Source organism: Mesoplodon bidens (assembly GCF_964165515.1).
Source record: "Mesoplodon bidens genome assembly, chromosome: 12".
NCBI lineage: Eukaryota > Metazoa > Chordata > Mammalia > Artiodactyla > Ziphiidae > Mesoplodon > Mesoplodon bidens.
Genome location: NC_138168.1, coordinates 50,116,589 through 50,142,929, shown reverse-complemented (window position 1 = coordinate 50,142,929; position 26,341 = coordinate 50,116,589). Strand labels below are relative to the sequence as shown.

At 41.4% G+C, this 26,341-nt stretch overlaps 2 protein-coding genes and 1 long non-coding RNA gene across 3 annotated transcripts in view; 2 read left to right on the top strand and 1 right to left on the bottom strand.

Moving 5' to 3' along the window:
- The window catches only part of LOC308626122, a 34,650-nt gene extending 29,396 nt beyond the window's left edge, over positions 1–5,254 (bottom strand). Inside the window, exon 1 of the long non-coding RNA XR_014017202.1 lies at positions 4,489–5,254. This is a non-coding gene — a long non-coding RNA (uncharacterized lncRNA). The remainder of the gene's footprint in view (positions 1–4,488) is intronic.
- Positions 5,255–5,861: 607 nt separating this feature from the next.
- TSPYL1 (TSPY like 1) lies at positions 5,862–9,218 on the top strand. The gene has a single exon (XM_081250939.1). The coding sequence runs from the start codon at positions 5,984–5,986 to the stop codon at positions 7,292–7,294; it is 1,311 nt and encodes a 436-aa protein (XP_081107065.1). The 5' UTR covers positions 5,862–5,983; the 3' UTR covers positions 7,295–9,218.
- Positions 9,219–19,433: 10,215 nt separating this feature from the next.
- TSPYL4 (TSPY like 4) lies at positions 19,434–23,450 on the top strand. Its single transcript, XM_081250571.1, has 2 exons — positions 19,434–20,783; positions 21,183–23,450. Exon 1 carries the CDS (start codon positions 19,529–19,531, stop codon positions 20,771–20,773), a length of 1,245 nt encoding a protein of 414 aa, XP_081106697.1. The 5' UTR covers positions 19,434–19,528; the 3' UTR covers positions 20,774–20,783; positions 21,183–23,450.
- Positions 23,451–26,341: the final 2,891 nt, after the last annotated feature.

Genomic DNA, 26,341 nt, shown 5'->3' with positions numbered 1-26,341 from the left:
TACAAGAGTATTTCATTTATAGTGAGAGACCATTCCAAAGTTCTTCCATCATAGACTAGATATACCACTTTCTTAGAGACGAGTTGCTCCCTCTAGTGAAAAGCGATGGGAATACCGTACCCCCAAGTATTCAAAGGAGAAAATCTCTGTAGAAGCGGTACTTTCCTAAGGGGTCTCTTGGAAATTTGTGGAGGTGAGTTTTAGATATTACAAAGAATGGAGGTTGTTATTGGCTTTCATTAGGTGGGCCAGGGATGCTAGATATCACGCAGGAAGTCCTCATCAACAAGACACTAGTCTATTTCTGGGAGGGAAACCCATTCATATTTATCTATCTGAGCCTAGAATTTAACATCATTTTACATATAAAAACAAAATATGTTTGCACTGTTTTACTATGCAATGAATTTTCCAGGAAGGAAACTATGGCATTTCATCTGACAAAACACTGTCAGTTGTAAAACATAATATTACTTAAATATCACCAAGAATGAGAGGACGACAGAGAAAAGGGAAGAAAAACATTGCCAATTAAGCTATGACACAATGCATTCTTTTTTTTTTTTTTTTTTTTTGCGGTACGCGGGCTTCTCACTGTTGCGGCCTCTCCCGTTGCAGAGCTCAGGCTCCAGACGCACAGGCCCAGCGGCCATGGCTCACGGGCCCAGCCACTCCGCGGCATGTGGGATCCTCCCGGACCGGGGCACGAACCCGTGTCCCCTGCATCGGCAGGCGGACTCTCAACCACTGCGCCACCAGGGAAGCCCGACACAATGCATTCTTATACATAATTTTATCTCTATTTAAAGGGTTCCTTTAGACATATTTAGACACAAGTCAAACACACCTGGACACATATAAAAGAAAAAAAAAGCAAAATAAATTAAGGTATTTCTAAAACTTCTTTATATTCAGAAAATTTTTGACTCAGAGTTGTCAACATCCATGTTTTTCAAAACAAAATTATTCTCTTGCTATCGAGTATTTTGATGATGCTGTATTTCTTAAAACAGTGCTCATCTCGTGTCCAGGTTTTCTTCAAAGTCACACCAATTTCGTATGTTTTTTGTTTGTTTGTTTTTCGGTACGCGGGCCTCTCACTGTTGTGGACTCTCCAGTTGCGGAGCACAGGCTCCGGACGCGCAGGCTCAGCGCCCATGGCTCACGGGCCCAGCCGCTCCGTGGCATATGGGATCTTCCCGGACCGGGGCACGAACCCATGTCCCCTGCATCGGTAGGCGGACTCTCAACCACTGCGCCACCAGGGAAGCCCGAGAGGACAGTTTTATGCTCTTATTTTAAGAAGTGACTTCGCATTTTGTTCAGAGAGCATGATCTCTTGAGTCAAACTACCCAGATTTAAATCATGGGTCTATCATTTTGTAGGTAATTTTTTTTTTTTTTTTTTTTTTTTGCGGTACACGGGCCTCTCACTGTTGTGGCCTCTCCTGTTGCAGAGCACAGGCTCCGGATGCGCAGGCTCAGCGGCCATGGCTCACGGGCCCAGCCGCTCCGCGGCATGTGGGATCCTCCCGGACCGGGGCACAAACCCGTGTCCCCTGCATCGGCAGGCGGACTCTCAACCACTGCGCCACCAGGGAAGCCCTGTAGGTAATTTTGAGTGACTCAGTCTCTGCCTCATTTCCCTAGTGGGTAAAATGAAGGTCATAACAGCATTACCTCACAGGGTTCTTATGAGAACTAAATGATACAATGGGATGGTGTTTACAACAGTGACTGGTACATCAGAAGCAGTAAATATGTGAAAGCTTCATTAATTACAAGCATAAAATATATCATTCTGCAAAACAAAGATGTCTGAACTTCTGCTAAAATCATTACCATCTGAGAAATCTTTCCTGAAGAATCAATGATTCCTTGATATGTGGAGAATAATTTCATAGTTTTGTGAATGTTTCCTCACAGATACCATATTAGAATATATTAGATTCCTTGGGGGTAGTGGGGTTTATTGCCAACTGCCCAACAACTGCTCTGTAGTGTACAAATACATCTTAGTAATATATGAAACACAACCAAAATATATTCCCTCATCAAGTAAAATGTAAAGCAGTATAGACACAGTGTTAGTTTTTGTAAGATCATCAAGGTTTTAATTTATTCAAATCAACAAATATCCTTAAGAATCTACCAAAATCTCAGCTCCATGCTATGTTGAGTAAATACAAAGGAAGAAGCAACTGGGTTCCTATCTCATGGGATGATGCTGAGATGCTGGGATGATGAGACTGACATGTATGAAACAACCCGGGTCACTGAGAGGAAGAGTATAATTACATCTAAATTGCATGGCACAGCTCATAAGAGTTGCAGGAGTTCAGAGGAGGAGTGGTAGAGCGGTAAAGGAACTCTACCTTAGGGACAGAGTTAGGGAGAGGGAGGCAAAATGTAGCGTATGACCTTGGTTAGGGCAGTTAACCTCTCAGCATTATTGTTTCCTCTTCTATAATGTTTGACAATTTAATGCATGTAAAATGCCTAGCACGATCTAAAGCAAGAAAGGTTTGTGGTGAGGTCTTACAGAATGGGTAGTATCTGCCCAAATAGAGTGTGTTTCAGAGAGCAGGATAACCTGCATCATATAAAAGAGACACATATCCCTTTTAAGGTTTTAGGTTAAAAAAGGAAGAACTCACAAGGAAAAGCCCTACTATAATAAGTACAATCTTCTGTGGCAAATAGCAACCACATTTTTTTTTCCCTGCATGGCAAAGTAACTCCTTTAGCATGTGAGACTTGGTTCAGGTTGAAATCCTAGACAGTTCCTTCTGACAAGCAGACTCTTTCTTTAAAAAAAGAAATGGCGGGCTTCCCCTGTGGCGCAGTGGTTGAGAGTCCGCCTGCCGATGCAGGGGACACGGGTTCGTGCCCCGGTCCAGGAAGATCCCACATACCGCGGAGCGGCTGGGCCCGTGAGCCATGGCCGCTGAGCCTGCGCGTCCGGAGCCTGTGCTCCGCAACGGGAGAGGCCGCAACAGTGGGAGGTCCGTGTATCGCAAAAAAAAAAAAAAAAAAAGAAATGGCATAGAACACACATATCTGCTTTTCCTTCCAAATCCTTGCTTCTAGCTGCCCCTTCTCTTATTCAAAAGTGAGCACTTACTCCAAAGTGATCATAACCTCGGCCCTCCATCTTCTATAATGAAGAGTTACAATCATAATCACTTCTCTACTGTGATTTTCAGATAATTAAAATTAGAAGAAATTTAAGTTTGTCCTCATTCCTGATTCATTCAATCAAATAGCCCATATCGTGGCCTTTTTCAAATGTACTGACAATAAGAGAAGGAAGGGTTCCCCCAAAGTGTCTCAATACTCTTGGGGGAAATTACACTCACCACAGTCCTGATTACATTTACACGCACCATCTATCACTGGAGTCTTTCCTAACATTATCAGTTAGAGTACTAATTAATTATACTTTCAGACATCATAATGGTGACTTGGACAAATAAAGCCACATCTTCTAGTACTGGTCAAAGCCTGATACTGTCTTCCGCTCAAAAATAGAAGGCATGTTAGTAATAAAAGCTTCCACTTTAGGCCAAATTAAATTATTCTAGTTCCAAGACAGAGGATGATTTCATAGTAATGAGGAAGAAGTGGGCCTTGTGGGAAATTCCATTATTCATTCTTATCTATACAAAAGTAATTTCAGCCATGCATAACAGGCTCATATCCATTTCTTGCAGACAGAAATGAAGTAAGGCTTGGAATCATTACCTTGGCTTGTTCATAAATGAGAGAAAAATTGGAAATACAGTGCTGGTGGTCTGAGGCTTTGCTATGTAAGCTCACCCAAATATGTCAGTCCTTTCAGTGTTTGTTTGTCATACAGTGTGACCACACAAATATACATTATTTGTAAAACAAAACTGTTTTCCCTGTGGTTTTTCTATGCTTTCTGAGGGTTTGATGCATATGTCCAAATTCATTCTGACTAGGATTTCGTTACTGAAGACAGTAGAGCAGTCCTCTGGTTTACTGGTGGCTGACAGGGAGGAGAGCAGGGTGACAACCCATGTGCCCCTTACTTCTGCAAGCACCAAGCTTGTACATCTGTTCCTTTGTTTAACATTCTAATAATCTATGCAACACTGTGGAAGGCAGTGTACCAGGCACTAGGTAAACAGTACTAAACAAAACCATGACCCTGTCCTGGAGTTCACAGTCTTCTCAGACATATTTTATGGTAGGTTTTGGGTTTAACTTTGCCTTTCTGTGTACGTATTGCCTAAGCATATTTCTGGACTTGATAGCCAAAAAGAGACTCAAGATATGATACATCGTAGCTGTTGGGCAAGACCTCAGGGGAAGCAATGGTGAGGCTGAAGGGGATGCTGCCAGGAAAAACTTGAGCCACACGTAGACACAACCAAACCTCAACCCAAGGAGTGTTCATTTCATACTGTTTAACAAATTACGACAAACTTAACAGCTTAAAACTACACAAATTAATTATCTTACAGTTTTGGAGGTTAGATGAAATCAAGGTGCTGGCGCAGTTGCATTCCTTTGGAGGCTCTATGGGAAAATCTTCTTCCTTCCTTTCCAGCTTCTAGAGTTTACCTTTATACCTTGGATCTTCGTTCCTTCCTCCATCTTCAAGTCTTTTTTTTTCTTCTTTCTCTCTCTTTCTCACCTCTGCTCTGGTCATCACATCTCACACTGACACGCCTGCCTCCTTCTTATCATCATAATTACACAGGGTCTATCCACCCGAATAATCCAGGACAATCTTTCAGTCTCTGGCTCCTTAACCGAATCAAATCTGCAAAGTCCCTCTTGCCACCTAAGATAACATACAGGTTCTGAAGGTTAGGACATGGACATCTTTGGGGGCCATTATTCAGTCTACTATATAAGGCAAAGCAAATAGAAAAAAAAAGTTTGCCTCTTTTTCACCTTGAGGCAACTAACTGAAAGCTGGCATTATGCAGTTTCTTTTCTACTTAAGACCATCTTGGTTACCGTTTTAACTGGCTTTTCTTCATAAAAATGGCAGTGGGTGGCCCCTCCACCGGTATTTCTCTGAGGCCTCCTAACTCTCAAACACCAGTTTTCCTCACAAGTCAACAAACTAAAACAATCAGAGACACTGACATCCCTCTTAAAGTTAGCTCTATGAGCTAATTGCCATGAATAGATACTTCACCAAAGCCAACCTTTCCTACCTCCTTGCAGAACTAAACTCGTTAATAGATTAATAGTTTACGGGGCTGGAAATAGCTTTTCTATTTCCTGCAGTGAGGGGCCATGGAGCAAGATTTAGCAAATCGATCCTGACTTAATTCCTGCAGACATTACGCAGGACAAGCTCTTCTTTGACGCAGATTATAAAGGTAAGACTAGCAAGGAACAATATGCATCAGTTTCGTGGTGAAAAGTCGCTCAGTAGCTTTTTCTCCCAGTGATGTCAGAGGCCAGAATATTTTCATTTCACTTCTACTTGAGAAAAGGGAAACAATTTGCTATTCAACTTAATTTAAAAATAAAGAGAAGATTTTTGCTCCTGGCCATTATGGAATAACAGGGAGTAGATTTACCTTCTTGCCTAGAAAATACCAAACACCAGAAAAACATGTTTTCAGACGACAGCAGGCAGTGTAGTACTGGGATCCCTACAAGCTGGAGGTACTCTCCAGATGCATCGCAGGGAGGGTCCTCACTGCTTCAGCCTCTGAGTGCGAGCCACATTTATTTACGTAAGTCAAACTACCAGTCCACCCGATTAAATTCATAGGAATAAAACTATGAAAGCACGCTCGGATCGCAGGGTACCAGGTAAGCCACGCCAGGACTTGCCAATTCTCGCGGCAGGGTGGGAGCTACAGCCGTGACGTCACCCTCAGGGAGACGCTCGCGAGACCAGCGAGTGGACGAGAGCGGCGGGTTTTCGCCGAGCACGGCTTCTTCAGGGAAAAACAGACGGTAGCGTGACGTTTGTCTGGCTGCTGCCGACATGAGCGGCCCGGATGGGGTCGAGAGGACGCCTCTCCCTGAAACCCACAGTCTCACCGTCCCCGACCGTGCCCCCGGAGACCCGGATTCTCCCAGGTGCCTGAAGCTCCGTGAGGAAACCGAGGCGTCACAGGTGATGGCGGAGACGGGTGAGGGAAGCTTCGAAGCCGTCGCGCTCCCACCGTTCCAGCTTCCAGAGGAGCGGGGCGACCCCGGCGCTGCTCCCGCAGATCCGGTCTGTGACGATAAGCCCCAGATCGGAGGCGGTGGGGATGGCGGTTACGTAGCGCCCGAAGCGGGGCAAGAGCAGGCTCCGCCTCCCAGAGAGAGGTTGGAAGCGGCGTTTGTAACCCTGGCGACGGACGGCCGCCGGGGAAATGACGGCCGGCGGGGAGAGCCGCGGGGCCCGGGTCGGGAGAAGGCCCTAGAAACCTGTGGCGCGGAGAGGTTCGGATCTGAGCTGATGGCGGAGGCGAAGGCTGAGGAAGTGAAGACTGAAGAGGGCCCCCTCTTCTCAGTCGCAGTGGATGAGGAGGTGGCGGAGAAGGAAGGAGTGAAGGAGGGGGAGGGAGTGGAGCAGGAGATGGAGATGGAGGAGAAGCCAGTAGGTGAAGAAATAGAAATGGTGGAGAATAGAGTGGTGGAGGAGGCAGGGCACCGGCCCCTGCGGATGGATCTCCGCATGAACCCTCTGGAGGCCATCCAGCTGGAGCTGGACTCTGTGAATGCTCAGGCTGACCGGGCCTTTCAGCAACTAGAACATAAGTTCGGACGGATGCGTCGACACTACCTGGAGCGGCGCAACTACATCATTCAGAACATCCCGGGCTTCTGGGTCACTGCCTTTCGGAACCACCCCCAGTTGTCCCCCATGATTAGGGGCCAAGATGCAGAGATGTTAAGATACATAACCAATTTGGAGGTGAAGGAGCTCAGGCACCCTCGAACAGGCTGCAAGTTCAAGTTCTTCTTTCGAAGAAACCCCTATTTCCGAAACAAGCTGATTGTCAAGGAATATGAGGTCAGAGCCTCTGGCCGAGTGGTGTCTCTTTCCACTCCAATCATATGGCGCCGGGGCCGCGAACCCCAGTCTTTCATTCGCAGGAACCAAGAGGTCGTTTGCAATTTCTTCACCTGGTTTTCAGACCACAGCCTTCCAGAGTCTGACAGGATTGCTGAGATTATCAAAGAGGACCTGTGGCCAAATCCACTGCAGTACTACCTGCTGCGTGAAGGAATCCATAGAGCCAGACGTCGCCCAATAAGGGAGCCAGTGGAGATCCCCAGGCCCTTTGGGTTCCAGTCTGGTTAAACTTTGCCCTTGGTAATGTTCCTGCATTAAGTCCCTTTCTGCCCCTTGCTGGACCTGTGCTTGGGCAACAGAAATGGGTATGCCTTCTACTTTTTTTTTTCCCCCTTTCTTTTTCTGACATTTCTGCAGCCTTTTTCCCTTGGACATTCAGTTCTCTCAGCCTCAAGATTGAGACCATCATGACCACGGTCCACCACTTCCACATGTGCATTAATATCACATGCTGCATGGCCATGATTCACACCACTCCTAAGCCAAGTTTGTGATGCTGTAAATTGCACTGCCTTTATCTGCACTACTTGGACCCTGTTTGTTCCCAGGGCCTCCGGTCTGCCTCTTATACCTTGAATTCTAGATTTGTCTAGGAGCCCATTCTACCCACTTTGCTCTGCAGTACAGGCATATAGCCTGTGGACAGTTGCGGGCCTTTAATGATATCAAGGGAGAATGGCAGTGGACCACTTGGCCTGTATGATTTATGTGACTCCATTGCTCTTCTTGTGCCTCTGGTCACCACCTGTCGCTGTCTGCTACTGGCTGTGCCCTTGGCTGCTACCTACTGGATGAACATCTTCTAGACCACTGTCAGCCCCACTCTGGTTTCTGGTAAACAGTCTCCAGGTTTCCTGCCGGCACACAAAAGACCTTCCATGCTTCTCCCCAAAAGACCTCTCCTCTATTCCTCACCCCCACCCCCTTCCCTTCACTCCCATCATCCAGAAACCTATTAACTGTCAGGCAAGTGGCTGAGGTGACAAGTTAGACTTGTGCTTGTGGCAGGATGGTCTAAGGCTGGTGTCCATTCAAAGTACCAGGCTTTCTCAGCCTCAACTAGTGAATTCAGCCCAAACCTAGGTACCTCTCTGTGCCTCCTTTTCTCATCGGGAGCGTGATTAAGTGCCAGGGTGGCAGTACACTTTCTCCATTGTCTCTCTCCTGGCTCTTAAAAGAAGTGATAGCTCATAAACAGCTGCAGAATCAGGTCTTTTAGTTTTAATTCGGCTCTCCATTATTTCCAGAGGCAGGTTGTCTTGTGTAATAGACCACCAGAGCTCTTATTTCCCTCTGCTTTCTTCCCTATCCTCCACCCACTTTAGCAACATCTAGAGGGTTTAAAGGGAGGCAGATTTATTAGATTAAATGAAGAGTGATATCTAGGCCCTAATGGATGGAAGAACTAAAGATACTGTGATGGGTGCCCAAAGCATGGGAAACTAAACAGAAGACCACAGGCAAAAATGAGCCAGGTAAAAATTGGGCCTAAAATTAAGACTGAGAGCCTTCAAGGAAGCTTCTTGCTCTGTCAGTGGTGATGAGAGAAGTTATTTTTCTCAGGATAAACATGGGAGAATTGAAGGGTCTTGGAATGTTAAATATGTTGTCTAGAGAAGAGAAATTTAAAGAAATGCAATGCAACTTTGAGTGTTTTCTCTCATTTTCATTTGACTGACCTTATGAGGAGGATTAATACTGTGTCTTTTATTTCTCTAGTATTTAGTAAATCCTGTTATGTTATTTCTGCTTACTGGGAAAATTGAGCTGTACAGGCTTTATTTTGCTTTCAGTTGGGAACATTTGGAACAGTCTTATTTTCCTGTATGATATAGAGACTTAAATGAATATCTATAGCGGATTTCAACTTGTTTCTGTTAAAACCGTATCCTTAGAAATATAATTTGAATAACTTGTTCTTGTCATATTATTAAGACTTTGGAAATTGTTGTCTTCATGGAAAAATAACTTACTCAAAATGTGTGGCTTAATTGTGTTGATAATTTGCCCAGTTAACAACTTAGTAATGTGTCTCTTTTCCTAAGTAGCATAAATACTTGTGAGGTTGCTCCGTCTCTTTGAAAGTATACCATTGATATATTTGTCTTTCCTTATGTGCATGATGGTAAAATAAAAGCATGTTACTCTGCTAGATTTCTTATTTCTCACCCTGCGCATAAACACACATGAAGAAATTGTTCTAGGTGATGGCAGGTTATGGAATTATTAAAGTTCTTAAATAGGATACAATAGGCATTATCCCAAAAGTAAGAAAATGAGGAACACTACTGTACTTTCGGTAGGGAGGTTTGTTGTTTCTGTTGTTTTACTTTAAAATGGTAACAATTTCAACTTCTTACTCATGATTGCATTCTTTTCCATACAGCTTGTGTAACACCATCCCCCCTTCGCTTCCTTAAAGCCTTCATTTCTGTCTCTATAAATGATATTCTCAGGTCATTCAGACTCTCTTTATTCACTTGTGCATTTAGTAAGCAAACATTCATAGAGTTCTTATCATGAGTGATACACTCTTCTATCCTTATACTTTCTTAACTGTAGAAACTTCTTTTCTTCAAACCTCACCACCTTCTGTGTCAAATCCTTTAAGGCCTGTCATATATAACTCTTTTGCCATATAGTTTTTCTATTTTTCTTAGGGAAGATGAAATATTTCTTTTTGTACTTAGTGTACTTTGTAGGGACCTCTGTTCTAGAAAATAACATGTAATAATTCATTATAGTGAGTTCCACAAATACTAAGGCATTTTGTCAGGCCCTGGGAACATGAGAAGACCATTCCCTTTGTTGTTAAAGAATTGGGGAAAGACTGATGTCCAAATAATTGACACAGTGATACAGTAAAATAAAAGAGATATACTTTCACATGTTTTTCCCTCTTTCCCTTTCTTTCTAATTTGAAAGCTTTGTGAAAGCAGAGGTAGGGTGTCTTTTACCCTCCTTATTGCATCTAGCATAATGTTTTGCCCATACTTGTCACCATATAAATATTTATTGAATGACAAAATGAATAACTCAAATGGAAAAAAAGAACAAAATAACTTAGTACCCAGAAAAGACTTTTGGTGACGTAATGGAAAGAAGAAGACAGTTTTCAAGGCATTTGTGAAAGTGATTGTCAACAAATTTGCAAAACCTTTCTTAAATTTCTGTTTACATAATTAGAAAAGGTTTAAACACTATAACTAACTTTTCACTTGCCATTTTAACAGGGCATTAATTTTGGATCAACTTTTATGTGCTTTGTTTTTGTACATTTTAAGGTGACGATCACACTGGATAGAAAGGGGGCTAGCCTCTATAGACATGTTCTGTCTAATACAGTAGCCACTTGTCACCAATGGCTATTGAGCACTTGAAATGTGGTTAGTCCAAATTGAGATCTGCTAAAGTATAAAATATATACTTGATTTCAAAGACAGTGTGGAAAAACAGAATGTAAAATGTCTGAATTTTTATATTGATTGCATATTGAAATATTTTTGATATATTGGGTTAAATAAATATATTAATAAAATTAATTTCCCCTACTTACCCATTTTTTAAAAGTGGCTGCTGGTAAATTTTATATAGGACAGCGTGGTTCTAGACTTCTTGATGAATATGTCAGAGCATATAAAATATCTGTAAAAGTTTAACATGTTAATCTTTTCTCCCCATGAAATTTTTTGTGACTTTAGGGCAAGGTTTATCTAGCTAAAATTCAGGGTGCATAAAGTATAGCTAGAAGCAAATGGGTAAAAGGTAAAATTATATGTCTTTAATCAATTTGTTTTTGAGTACCTAAGATATACTCAGTACTTCGTAAAACATATTGCGTAAACTAATTTGGGGTATAAGTAAGGTAGATATGGGTGCCAAATTTGCACTGATAGTTACATTGGTTATTTAAGGTAGTCTCGGGCTTCCCTGGTGGCACAGTGGTTAAGAATCCGCCTGCCAATGCAGGGGACACGGGTTTGAACCCTGGTCCAGGAAGATCCCACATGCCATGGAGCAACTAAGCCCATGCACCACAACTACTGAGCCTGGGCTCTAGAGCCCGTGAGCCACAACCACTGAAGCCCGCGCGCCTAGAGCCCGTGCTCCGCAACAAGAGAAGCCACCGCAATGAGAAGCCGGCGCACCGCAACGAAGAGTAGCCCCCGCTCGCCGCAATTAGAAAGCCTGCACGCAGCAAGGAAGACACAACTCAGCCAAAAATAAATAAATAAATAAATAGTCTCTAACAACGTTTATGACCTACAGCTTCGTATTTTTCTAGAATAAAATGGTCTGTATTTTTTGGTTTACAGATGTACATGGAGCTCAGAAAATAAAATGATTTCAGTCAGTAAACACACCATTTTGTGTATGTTATGTGGGCTCCAAATTTTAACAATTGGCCAGCAACAGAAAAAAAATATCCCAAGCTAGCTTTGGACCAAGTCAATTCAATGCTCACCACTTGAAGAAGTATATTTGATTTTATTTTTTAATATTTATTTTATATTTTTATGTTCTCTGTACCTTCCTGAAAAGTGTATTTTATTTTTGAAAATTAGTGTCGTCTAAAGTGTAGTGAAAATTACAATTTGCAGCAATTATTACTTATTTTGTATTGGATACTATATTAAGGATTATATGGGATAAAGTAAAGGTTGTCCTTGCCCTTGAGGAACTATCTCATTAAGGGGGTGCCATTCTTTGGATGTTTCCTCTTCAGCAAATTCACATCAAACTAGTTATGTGCATAAGAAAACTCGGGGGCTTAATGTGGCCAGGAGAAGGTGTCAGATATGATCAGGACCATACCCTCAGGGCCATCTTCCTCTCCCTCAATGTTAGTATATAATTGAAGTCCTAGATTGTATACAAGTGACAGATAACAATCTTTATCCATTCATCAGAATGGGAGGTGTTTCACTTGTGAACAGTACCATCTCCATGTTTGCTTGAAGTGTTTGAGCTCTGTAGGGCCACCTTGATCTATTTCCTCTGACTTTAGAGGTTCTCGAAACCTACAGAAGAATTTCCATGGGGCTACGTTAGGAAAACAATGTCTACTCAGCTTCACTTTTTCAGGATTTGCATTTAATATAATTTCCTTGAGAACAGGCCAGGAAGAAATGGTTCATATTAAAAATGGAAAAGGTCAGTTAGGTAAATTGCTAATTTTTATAAATAACCAAATGTCTTATTAGCAACTTGAAGAGACAGGGAAGACACGCTGGTTTTAAATTGGGATTAACTCAGTTTTACAATCTACCACCTAGTGCATTAGCCAAAGTAAATACCTTCCCTGAGCCTCGGTTTCCTTGTCCATAATGCAGGGATGATAATTTCTTTATTATAAGCTAATATTCTCCCAGGATATATTTGGAGAATAGATTATATGGTTATAGAGAGGATAATAACAGCAACCAATTGGGAGCTTACTATGTGCCAAGCACTGTGCTAAAAGATTCCAAGTATTAACATGGTTAATAAAGGTTAGAGTGTGAAAATGCCAAGCACAATGCCTGGCATATAATATGTAACTAAAAAATACTAATTTCCATTTACCTGTCTCTCATTTTAATTTCTTATTTAGTTCATATCCAGACAAGTAGTCATCTAGCTTAATATTTCTCAAACCTGACTGCCCATTATAAATAGCTGGGGAGCTTTGAAAAAATCCCAATGCTTAGGCTCTCCCTCAAACCAATTAAATTAGATCTTAAGGTGCAGACAGGTTTTAGAATCATGGATAACCTTTCCTTGGACTCCTGAAGTGAGGGAATGCTCACTCGTTTTCAGTTTTGTTAAATTTACTCAGAAATCCAGTGCCTTACAACATCTAGCTACTGCAAAGGGCCTGGCATATAGTTCCCTCACAGCACATTTGCTCCATTATTTTGACCCCTGTAGTCTTGCAGAATGGAATTAGCCTGATTCCACCAAAGAGTTCTAAGTACTTGAAGATCTTCATTACATCCTTCTCAACGTCCCCTCACCAACCTGGCTATATATCAGTTCCTTCAATGTTCCTCCTCTGTTTTGTATGCTAATTAAACAAGATTTATTATGCCAGTGCTCTTACTAAACTCGGTGCCCAGAACTGAACAAAATAACATCCAAATGACAAAACAATGAGATTTTTTTTTCTGCCTTTATTATGAATAGTAGTATTTCTTTAAATGGATCCTGGGAGAGCATTAGCTTTGGGGGCAGCAATATTACCCTTTTACTAAACCCTTAAGTTTTAAAGTATTCACATGCTGCTGAGTTTGGCTTCACCATCTTACTGCATTTTATTGAACTTTGTGTCCAACACTTTACATGTATCTATACTAAATTTTATTGTTAGGCTCATTCTCCTAACTTATTCACATTTGGAGGATTCTTTCTAATGAGTAATTCTCCCTAATTTCATGTCGTTTGCAAATCTAGTCTGTAGCCACCTCATTGTTGAACTTCTCTCTCCCAGGATCTTCCTTTCAGAGTGACATAGCATCTTTAAGACACGATCTTTCCATCAACTGTAGATCCACCTGTTATCGTGTGTGTGTGTGTGTGTGTGTGTGTGTGTGTGTGTGTGTGGTTTAACTTTGTTCTAGGGCATCAGCAAGCATACTTGGCACCTCTTAAGGAATTAGGGAAAGATGACCCCTCCAGGCAGAGGGGTTAGAAAAGTGTGCCATTTCCTCCCAGATGCAGTCCATTATAGCAGATGTGCTTTGTCTTTCAAATTTCCTTGTCAAAAAAGAAAATGACTTCTTAGTGATCTTTTTTTTTACCTCTATTGATCACTCTGTTTTTTTTTTCGAAGGCAGTATTAATAATAATTTAATATTACTACTTCAACTTCTGTGGGTTTGAAATTTTTCAAAATAAAGTTGGGGAAACATTAAGAATGATGTTATAGAGCTTATTTTTAATCAGTCATCAAAATTAGAAAACAAATAACTACAAAAGTGCACAATTAAAAGCCTAGTTTAGGATTTCCCTGGTGGCGCAGTGGTTAAGAATCCGCCTGCCAATGCAGGGGACACGGGTTCGAGCTCTGGTCCAGGAGGATCCCACATGCCGCGGAGCAACTAAGCCTGTGCACCACAACTACTAAGCCTGCACTCTAGAGCCCATGAGCCACAACTACTGAAACCGGTGCACCTAGAGCCCGTGCTCCTCAACAAGAGAAGCCACTGCAAGGAGAAGCCCGCACACCACAACAAGAGAAAGCCCGTGCGCAGCAACGAAGACCCAACACAGCCAAAAATAAATAAATGAATAAATTTATAAAAAATAAATCCTTTAAAAAAAAAGAAAAGCCTAGTTTATAGACCTGCTCAATTTCCATCAAAGTAATAAAAATACTCATATTTAAAAGATTGTTCTATAATTAGAGACTATAAGAAGTAAGTAGGAAGCATATATTATTGTGAAGAGTTATTGGTGAAAGTGGGTTATTTCATACAGCTCTAGATAAGACCCAACATTGCCCCAAATTGACCATATATCTAGAAACTTATTTTGGGATTCATGTACTCCTTTACAAAGTTCTAGAAATATGGGTCTTATTGAGGGCTTCAGCACACATTTCTTGAGGTTGAGGCGCACTGATGGATCAGAGATTGGCATTGCAGAATCAGCCACGGCTACTAAAAGCATGATTTGTACACAGAAGCCTGTGAATGTCTTCATTTCCAAGTCTTCATTTTTTTTAAGCTTCAAACTCTGATTCCAGAGTTCAGGAAAGCTTAGTATTGGAAAATAGTGTGTTCTCTGCTTGATTTCTAGTCAGTATACATATCCCATTTGAATCAATTTGCATTTCCGTGATCACATTAATAGTGGTTAACACTGAGTTCCAAATATTTAACCCCTACCACCTCACTGTTGTTTTTGCCTCAGCCATTCTCTCTTTGCTATTTTAAGTGACCAAAGATGTTACCTAATAATAGATTTTGTTTGTTTTTGGTATTTGTCATTGTTTTCTTTCTTAACGTATGATTTACACACAGCACAAGAATGTTCACAGCAGTTTTATTCACAATAGCTCAAAATTAGAGCAAACCAAATGTCCACCAACAAGTGAATGAATAAATTATGATGTATTCATACAATGGAACACTACATGTAGTGTATACTCAGTAACAAGGAGGAACAAACTTGATTATGCACAACATAGTTGAATCTCTAAATCGTTATGTTAAGTGAAAGATGCCAGATAAAAGAGTACATACTGTATAATTCCATATATGTGAAGGTCACTAGCCCAGGAAACTTACCTATGGTGACAGAAATCCAAAAAGTAGATTGGGGAGAGTAACTAGAAAGAAGCACGAGCAAACTTTCAGAGGTGATAGTAATGCTCCCCATCTTAATCTGGGTGATGATAACACAGATGTAACCACTTGTCAAAACTTGTCCAACTGTACACTTAAATTTCATGCACTTTAGTGTATGTAAGTTATAACCTCAATAAATAGCACATTTTAAAATATTGTTGAGAATTCAAAAACTGGAACTCCATTTGCCCATCTCCAGTGTTTTGGCTTCTCTCCTGTGCTTAAAAGTTGCTGACTCTACTTGCAAGACTATTTGCAAGTTGTTCTCATGCTGTAGTATAATTCCAATTTTGGAATTACTTTTTTTTTCTTTTTTTTATAACTTTTTCTCCCTTAATTCCAGGCCAAAATAGATCTCTTTGGAGATACCCTTAACTTACAAACTAGGAGGTTCTGTTATCCTCTGGTCACTGAAGAAGTTCAGTCTGCTTAGGGCATATTGTTCTGTAGGTAATACTGATATAATCAATAACAATCTCCCTGGGGGCACCCTCAAGAATCCCCTTGAGCTTCCCATTCCATTTCTGCACATTCAGATGCCTACAAGATGCTTCTCTGACCTTTTAATCACAGTTGAATTCCTTGTCCCACGAGTCACAATTTGAGCCTTGGGGATATCCAGTTCTCCTTCAAGTACACATCTCTGTCTCCATAACCTTCTCCACAGATTGTTAGAAATATCATGAATTTCCATGTATGCTCTTGTTTTAGGTTTCCATACCACTATTCCCATTTACTAATAAATAGGGAAATAGAGGCTCAGCAAATTGAAATGTATTCATCTAGATGTAAGCAGCACAGGCTGCATTCAATTAGGGTTTCTTATTTAAAGCTACGGCACATTCTACCACATTGCAGCAGCCTGCAACTTTGGCATAAAAACATACATAAAATCCTAGTTAAGTACAAGTATCTTGGCCTTAATTGAAAGTTATTCCTAATTCATTCATAAATGGTTTTTAAAAGGATATGTTTATTTATCTTTATATATCTGTTTATCTTCATGTTAAACAGTAGAAGGTATCCAAACCCCATCAGATATCTATTTACTATATTTTAAAATATAATTTTTGATATTTACTGCCTGAGTTAAATGCTTAGTTTTACTTTTCCTCAGAAGAACAGAATGGGCCAAATGTTAAATGTTTTAATATCATTCTGGAATTTGGCAGCTGAGATATAAAGAACTGTTGATATCACTAAGAAATGTAGAGGATGTATATTTATTGAGGTTTAATTGAGTCAACAGAGTGATTACTTATAACAGATACTTATCCTTTTCACCAAGCTCTGCCTTCTCTTAGCACGGTGCAATTAAGAGTTGTGCTGAGATGGGCCTAAGAACTGGTGGGTACCTGGTAGTCTAGGTACTGTTGTAGTCAACTATTGTTAAGTAATGGCCGAATTTCTCAAGTTTACCCTTGGGTCAGTTTTGCTGAATCCTCTCCAATTAGCTATTAAAGGTATATATTTCACAGAATTTTTTCCCTTAAAGTATTGTATAAAGTAATATTATGTGGAAGAATGAGGTAATGCATTTAGTTCCAGCAATAAACTTTTCTATGAACTGGAAATATACTATATGTCTAGAATCATTTAGAAATAACTGGAACATTGCAGTATTATTACTACATCCTAATGTTTCATGTTTTTCTCAGATTATTCCAATTATATTTACTTGGTCCAATTCAACTCTGCTTTCTTTCACTTACTGCTTCACCCTTTATGGATTTATGGATTTCCTTCATCTTTGAACTTTGATATACTTATTGTTTCATAACAGAAGTTGACATTGATTTTGTACTGTCTGCAGTGTATTCAATATAGGTAAAACTTAACATAAAAATAATAAAAATGACCAAGTCAGCTTTTATTTATTGAAAGCCCATTGGGATACTTTACACATATTTCATCTTCACAACAGTCCTGTAAATTAAGTTTTATTATATTCATCTTATATATAAGGAAATTGTGGCTCAGAGAAGTCAAGTGACCTGTTCAAACTGAACAGCTAGTAAGTGGCACAATTGAGATTTAAAGCCAGATCTGTCTGATTCCAACATCTGTGTCTTTATTTAGCACATTAGTAGGGTTTGCCAGAGAAACAGAGACAACAGGAAGAGACTTATTATGAGGAATTGGCTTGAGTGGTTATGGAGGCTGAGAAGTCTCATGATCTGCCATCTGCAAGCTGGAGACCCAGGAAAGCTGGTAATGGTATAATACCCATCTGAATCCCAAGGCCTGAGAACCAGGGGAGCTGATGGTATGATTACCAGCCCAAGGTCAGGAGAAGACTGATGTCCCAGCTCAAGTACTCAGGCAGGAAGTAAAAGGGGCAAATTCTCCCTCTACCTTTTTGTTCTATTCAGGCGTTCCTGGATTGGATGACGCCCACCCCGATTGGGGAGGGCAATCTACTGACACTTTCCTGAGTCCACCAATTCAAATGCTAATTTCAGAAAAGATCCTCACAGACATCCCCAGAAATAATATTTAATCTGTCAAATTAACCCTGTCAAGTTGACACACAAAATCAACCATCACACCCAGCATACAAAGGCATGAGGTCACTCAGGTCAGGGACCTTGTCTCTGATTTCCCTTATGATTGGTAAAAGCAAGGCTTTTTTTTTTCTGGCGGGGTGAGTGGCTAAATGCTGTCACAGGGAGTCATCATAACCAAACAAGCTTGTCTGAGAAAATTTTAATTTTGTAACAGTGATAGCCTAAGTAAAAAAAAGATTATGATTCAATTTGAAAAACATATAGAGCATGAAACATTTGTTGAAAACTCATACCTTAGTTCTTTTAATGAATGTATGGTTGGCATAAATTGGCATAAATATTCTCTTTGGAACGGTTTAAACTTTAACACCAACTACAAACTAGTCAGATTATTATTAATTTTTTGGTTCATTATTTGTTTTTTAAAAAATAATGAAGCCAGCTATTATATTTAAAATTGTTCTATAAAATACTTTAAATATAATAGATTATTTTAAAGTCTACTTCCTCCCTCTAGTGACCAGGAATGGGAATACCACATCCACAAGCATTAAAAAAAATGATTCTCAATGTGTTTGTGTACCTCCCCCTAGAGGATGCTTGGGAAATTTGCCAGAGTTATTTTGGTTATTATCAATACAATGAATGTGGGTGCTATTGGCATTCATCAGGGGCATTAAGGACGCTAGCATCCTGCAATGTGATAGACAGTGCCCCATATAAATTAATTATCCATTGCTGGATGTTCATGTAGATGAAAAATTTATTATTTAAGCCTAGAACCTACCACTATCCTACATATGAAAACAAAATTTTTTCCACTGTTTATACATTCCATTTTTGAAAGCAACTTATTTCATTTACTCTAAAACATTGATTGTAAGATACATCATTACCTAACAGTAAGAGTGAAAAAAACTGCCAATTAAACTCTGACAGTTGCTCTTACAGTTGTCCAGTTGCTTCAAAGGTGTTTGCCAAAGTACATATACTTTAAAATCTGTAAGGCAAATTGAAATAATCCTTTATTATGTCTTCTTAGGATGAGAGAAACTTCCCTTTTAGCTGCTCCTAATTTTTAAAAAAATCATCACTTTTAACACGGCAACACTTTTCTTAGAAATCAAAACCTGCTCATCTCAATTCTTTGGTAACAGCAATGAATCCGTACGTTAAAGAAGGGCTGCGAATTGCTGAATCCACTTTACTATATAAGAGAGGCCCCATGAGCTGACTTGAATAGACAATAACTAACCTTTCTTAGCAGTTAAGTATTTTAAAAGACAGTAGGTGCCTTAGAAATTCATTCAGAGCCTCAGAAATCCACATTAACACAGTTCTCACTTGCTCGAGTTTGGTCTGTATCCATTTATGCAAGCCAAATCTTTTCCAGACTCACGAAATTCATAACATCTTGTAACAAAGACAAAAAAACACCCTTGACAGACCAGCATAATCATAAGACGCAACGAACTCTCGCGCGATGTTGAGACGCTACCGCCAACGTCACCGGTTGCCATAGCAGCATCCCTCAGAGCGGAAAAGAGGGGTGGTGCGAGGGGTGGAGCGCGGCTTCGGCGGAGGACAACGGACGCTCTCCTCCTGCAGGTGTGACTTCTACCAAAATGAGCGGCCTGGATGAGGGCGACAACCTCCCTGTCGCTAAAACCTGCGGTCTCGCTACTCCCGACCATGCCCCGGGACATCCGGACCTAAAGCAGTGTCAGGGCGAGGAAACCGGGGCCACCCTGGTGATGGCGGACACAGGTGAGGGCGGCTTGGAGACCGCCGCAGAGGGAGGCGCGCCCCGGGACCCCGCGGGCTGTGGCCTTGCGCTCCGCATTCGGGTTGCTGGGAGTCGCGGCCGCGTAGCGACCAAAGCGGGCCAGAAAGAGGCTCCTGCTTCCACCCAGGGCATGGAAGCAGCCTCTGCCTCCACCTCGGTGGCAGCCGACAATAGCCAGGAAAATGGCTCTCAGCGTAGAGAGCTGCGCAGCCCTGCTGTCGAGAAGGCTCTAGAAGCCTGTGGCGCAGGGAGGTTGGGGTCTCAGATGATACCTGGGGCGAAAGCCAAGGAAATGACGACAAAAAAGTGCGCTGTTTCAGCAGCAGCGGAAAAGGAGGGAGTAGCGGAGGCGGTGGTGGAGGAAAAGAAGGTGATGCAGAAGGAGAAAAAGGTGGTAGGAGGAGCGAAGGAGGAGGCCCGGGCCAGGGCCCCGAAGATCAATAACTGCATGGATTCGCTGGAAGCCATCGATCAGGAGCTGTCAAATGTAAATGCCCAGGCTGACAGGGCCTTCCTTCAGCTGGAGCGCAAGTTTGGCCGTATGCGAAGGCTCCATATGCAGCGCAGAAGTTTCATCATCCAAAATATCCCAGGTTTCTGGGTCACTGCCTTTCGCAACCATCCCCAGCTGTCACCTATGATCAGTGGCCAAGATGAAGACATGATGAGGTACATGATCAATTTGGAAGTGGAGGAGCTTAAACACCCCAGAGCAGGCTGCAAATTCAAATTCATCTTTCAGAGCAACCCCTACTTCCGAAATGAGGGGCTTGTCAAGGAATATGAACGCAGATCCTCTGGCCGGGTGGTGTCTCTTTCCACGCCAATCCGCTGGCACCGGGGCCAAGACCCCCAGTCCCATATCCACAGGAACCGGGAAGGCAACACTATTCCCAGTTTCTTCAACTGGTTCTCAGACCACAGCCTCCTAGAATTCGACAGGATTGCAGAGATTATCAAAGCAGAACTGTGGCCCAATCCCCTCCAGTACTACCTGATGGGTGATGGGCCCCGCAGAGGATTTCGAGACCCAGCAAGGCAGCCAGTGGAGAGCTCCAGGACCTTCAGGTTCCAGTCTGGCTAACTCCTGCCCTGTGAGAAGCTCCCGCACAAGTTTCCTTACCACCTCCTCTTGGACCTGTGCTTAGCCAACAGCATGCAGTCTTCCATTTACTTTCTCTTCACACTGGATTATTTTGTCCTTTTGTCCTTCTAAATCCTCAGAAATCAGTGGCAAGATAATCGCTTATATGCCTATGCTCTTCTTCCTCTGAGCCTTCCTGCTGTTCTGCATCGTGTTACATGTTCCAAGTGCACGGCCTTCCACTACTTCTATGCCAAGCACATGATACTGTAGATATGCACTCCCTTCTTTTGCATGCCCTTGGCCCTGTCTGACGATAGCCTTCTCCCAGTTTTTAAAGTGGTTGTCTACCACAAAGAAGCTTGATATACCTTTGCAAATACTTAGCTGGGCTTCATACTTTATGCAGGCTGTCCTCCTGATACCCATGTACTCTGTGGCAAGATCTTTGAGTTTCACTGCTGCAAGATGAAGCTTATGTAGATGATGCCAGTCATCAACCCAAACTGAACATTCCAGGCTACCAGTAACTGGTTTCCAACTGTCTTCCTGGGTCCATGCCATCCACGCTGCTGGTTATCTGGCAGAATCAGCAGCTGGCTGGTGGGTGGCTACTAGGCATGAATGAGGTAACAGATGACAGGTGTTCTGTGTTATCATGTTGGTCTTCTTATGCCTTTGGGCACCCTGCATTGTGATCACATACTGGTGAGTATGAAGGCCTGTGATATGGCCCACCCGAACCCGCACTCAGCCTTCTGGATGAGCTTTGCACAGGCACCATTGCCTTCCTCTTCAGCAACTATCTGTAGACTTAAGCTCCTGGGTAGCACACAGGAACTATCCCCTTCCCTGCCCCCCAAATGGCTACCCATAAACCCAACTGGCTGTCAGGCAGGTTGGGCAGTCATAATATCACAGCGTCCAAAGCAAAGCTGGTGGGGGGTCCCTTCCAGCAGCTAGCCTTTTTGAGCCCTAGCTGACAAACCACCCTTAATCTAGGCAACTTTATTAGGCATCCCCTTCGCAACCCCTCCCGCACCCATTCTGAACATGACAAAGTTGCCAGGGCAGGGGCACCGACGAAGAGGTCTTTCTGGTCTGTGGTGCCTGTTATGCATCTGTCTCTGTCTCCGTCTCCCCCCCCGCCCCCCCTTCATCTCAGAAGCAGTTACAGCTCAGAAACGGAAAACGAAACTGGCAAAGCAGTCTTTTTAATTTGCTCTCCCTTTGGTTGTGTCCAGAAGGAGAAAGGTACTGTGCATCAGACTCCAGATCTCTTATTGCTGTCTTCTGCCCTCATGTCTCCACCTCACTTCCTTTAGCAAAATCTAAACATTTCAAAGGAAAACCTGTAGGTTAATTGCCTACTTATGGGCATTGTTTTTTGGGGCCAACTCTGACAACCCCATCCTCTTCCTCATCCATTTACCAAACCCGTCTGTGTGTTTTCTTGAGCTTTAGTGTGAGAAGCTGAGAGGAGAGACAGAAGGGCCTCACAGTAATGTCTTCAAGACAGACCCAGAGCAGGCTGTGATCCAAGGCAATCAAAACTTAGTTTCACTCCACCTTTCTAAGCATGGAAATTCTTTTTTGGGCCTTGGACCACTTAGAAATAACCCCAAGGCAGCATTTTGAGGGTCACTCGTGTCCTCTGTGCTGTTCTTTGACTGCCCTGATGTCCCACAGCCTCCATCCTACTGCCCGGCCTTCTTGGCTCTCAGTCCTCAGATTCTGCATTTCCTTCCCTGCTTCTGACCTAACCAGCGGGCTTCAGTCTGCACTGTGGGAGCTGCCAAGCCTCCCTCCTAGGGGGTAAGGGGGTGTGTGAAAGTCTGCTCCACGGGGCTTGGGATGTCTGGACACAGAGCAGTGGGAAAGGTGTCCTAGGCTGTAGAAACTGAAAGCCCAGAAAACAAATGAGCTTGCTGTGGATTGGGCTTGAGAAGGTAAACAGGAAAGACTGGAACCCTGTAGGGTCACGGGTAGGAGGGGAGGCCCCTGAGGTTTTTCCCAGGGGAGGTGGGAGAATGAAAGTGGTTGATGTTTAAAGAGTATGGTGGGAGGAGTTACGTTTTCCTTCAGTTTTTCCTAACTCCTCGAATTCACCAGTAGTTTTTTGTGCACAAAAATGCAAGTCTAAATGTTTTGTATTATTTTAGAATATGTGAACGATTAATGGTGTATGCTCCTTATTTCACTGTGTTTGAGTAAATTCCTGTTAATTCCTTTCTCCATTTATGCTTTCTGGCAAAATTGACATTTACAGGCATGCTTTTTGTTTGTAATTGAGAATGTGTGCAAAAATATCAGGCTTGTTTCCTATGCAGTATGAAGACTTCTGTGAATATTCACTAATATATCAGCTTGTTCTGTTCTCTCTTCTTATATAGCTCTATTCTTGAAATATAATTGAATGTGACCTTTGAAATTGTGCTGTCTTGTGGAAGTATTCTCAAACAGAAAAACCTAACTGTCCTCTTGATATTTCTTGGCCTAGCAGTAATATTGTACTTGACATCCTATGTTCCTAACCAGTGTAAGTACTTGTAGAATTGCTCTGTCAAACTAAACAAAGATAGTACTTTAGTCTTCTCCTATGTGCTCGAAGGAAAAATAAATCTGTTACTCTGCTGTATTTCTTGTTTTCACCAAATAAAAATAAATAAGGCTTGTCTGTTTTGTCTAGGCTAATAAGTGGTTGGAAAATTAAAGTTATCAAGTTGTCACAGTAAGTATCATCCTGAACCTTAAAAAAAAAAGGCAATAGTGCACCTTCCAAGATTTTTTGTGTGAAAAATGGTAAAAAAGCCCAAATGCATACTCATAAACATATTTCCTATACAGTCAGTGTAGGTTTTGGTAATTGAAACACCATATATTGATTTTTGTCACTCACTTAAAATACTGTTTTCAGTGGAAAACTGTTCTCTATGCCCCATAATAGTTTACTTATATATTTATGTTAACTATGTCCCACCTTGGGCTCATTCTTTTATTTAATGAGCTTAAGATAGACTTTTGGAAGAATTAATCATTGAATATTCTTTAAGTACTACTTAAATTCTTTTCCTACAACAGTGTGGTGCTCTAAAAAGAAAGAAAAACAAGTTATGATAGATATAAAGTCTAGAAACATGATATCAGACATCACAATGTCAATTACCAGCAATGTTTTGCTTTTCAGCAGCTATTACATGAAGCTTTGGGAGATACATACTTCTGCATTCTCTGTAGCAGAAACAACAATGAATGCTGCAAGGTCTCCATAAATGAATCACTGAATATTTTTAGCCGTCTAAACAAAGATTTGACATAAATGGCCCCAAATTACTGATTTGAATTAGAGATTGTTAATTAAACATACAGTTAAAACAGACTTGCTGACTCTTGGTGCAATATTTATTTGCAAGCTCTATTTGCTGAAGTATAATTTTTCTAGGCCTGGAGAACTTTAAGTATTAGAGAGCTAAGTTTTCTTTTACATGTTTTATACCTATCTTAGTCCTAAATTCCCTATACAATGTTCATTTTACCTTTTCAATTCAGTGATTAATTTCTGCCTTGTCGACCATCTGTTTCAAGCTATCTCTTTATCCTGTTCTGGATATAATCAGAAAATCATTTTTGTTGGTTTACTATCAGCTTTAGTCTAACCAGTAGTACTCATTTTTCTAGTAGGCTGGTGCTACTCGTTTGTTACTGATTAACATGGTTTCTGTTCTGTTTAGTCTAATAAAATTAGACTCAGTTAGCATTCTCTAGGATTCACTTACCACCCGATCGGTTAACTCATGTAGCCCTGCTCCATTTCTTTGCATTGCCTTTTTGTTTTTCTTCCTCAATTCCAGACCCAAATTATCCTTAAATCAGACCTCCAAACCAGTTAAAGAGTTTCTCTCATCCTTTTCACCGAAGTAGTATTACCATTTTGGTCTGCTTGGGCCATTATTGCCCTATGAATAATAGTGACATACTTCATAATTTCCCTGGCATCCTCTTCTATTTTTCTGGGTATTCACCTCAGGCCAGACACCCACAAAGTCTTCTCTGACCTTCCTTACTAGGCCCCCTACTCCTCCACATCACTCCTCCTGCTGCTTTAGCTTCTGCTTTACCTCCAGTTGACTCACGTTTCCTTAAATCAGTTTTCATCATTAAAAACAAACCCCCCATAAATGACCAATATTCCTAATCATTGAGTTCCCAGTCTCACAGAGTCACAAGTTAAGCCTTCGATACCCAATTTTGCGTCAGATATGCATTCCCTGGCTTGACAATCTGAAGAGATCTGAGGTGACAGTAGGTACTTCCATGTTTGTTCTTATGTTACCTTCATAATCCTGACAGTTTTACTGTCCCCTTTTAAACAGTTGAGAAAACAGGCTCAGAAAGTTGAACTAAATTGCCTAAGATGCAAATCACAAATTGTGCTTTCAAGCTAGGGTACCTTCCACTGTATCACAGCCATCTGTACTAAATTTGGCATAAAACAAAACAAAATTTATATGAGTATTCAATTGAAGGTTATTCTTAACACATTCATGATGGTCTTTGAAGGGTATTTTTTAATCACTTATTTTAATTAATACAGAATTCCATAGTTACAGATTAAAATACTCCTGAAGTTACATATGTAATCATAATGTTTGCTGCATAAATGAATGAAATTAGCAGCTTGCTCCCTTCATTGAAGGGAGTAAATGTACAAAAAGGACTTTTATTTATTAAAAAAATTAAAAAATTTTTTAATTGTGTATTTTATTGTACTTAATTTCTGCTGTACAGCAAAGTGATTCAGTTATGCATGTACATTCTTTCTAAAAAAATTCTTTTCCATTATAGTTTATCACAGGATATTGAATATAGTTCCCTGTGCTATACAGTAGGACCTTATTGTTAATCCATCCTATGTATAATAGTTTACATCTGCTAACCCCAGCTCCCACTCTGTCCCTCCAACACACCTCTACCCCTTGCCAACCGCAGGTCTGTTCTCTATGTCTGTGAGTCTGTTTCTGTTTTGTAGATAAGTTCATTTGTGTCATATTTTAGATTCCACATATAAGTGATATCATATGGTAGTTATCTTTCTCTTTCTGATTTACTTCACTTAGTATGATAATCTCTAGTTGCATCCATGTTGCTGCAAATGGCATTATTTCATTGTTTCTTATGGCTGAGTAGTATTCCATTGTATATGTATAAACCCAATCTCCTTTATCCATTCATCTGTCAATGGACATTTAGGTTATTTCCATGTCTTGGCTATTGTGAATAGTGTTGCTGTGAACATAGGGGTGTATGTATCTTTTTGAATTATAGTTTTGTCCAGATAAGTGTCCAGGACTGGGATTGCTGGATCGTATGGTAAATTTTTTTTTTTTTTTTGCGGTATGCGGGCCTCTCACTGTTGTGGCCTCCCCTGTTGCGGAGCACGGGCTCCGGACGCGCAGGCTCAGCGGCCATGGCTCACGGGCCCAGCCGCTCCACGGCATGTAGGATCTTCCCGGACCGGGGCACAAACCCGTGTCCCCTGCATCGGCAGGCGGACTCTCAACCACTGCG

Coding starts and splice junctions, on each gene's coding strand:
- TSPYL4 (XM_081250571.1), top strand. CDS start 19,529: ATGAGCGGCCTGGATGAGGGCGACAACCTCCCTGTCGCTAAAACCTGC.
- TSPYL1 (XM_081250939.1), top strand. CDS start 5,984: ATGAGCGGCCCGGATGGGGTCGAGAGGACGCCTCTCCCTGAAACCCAC.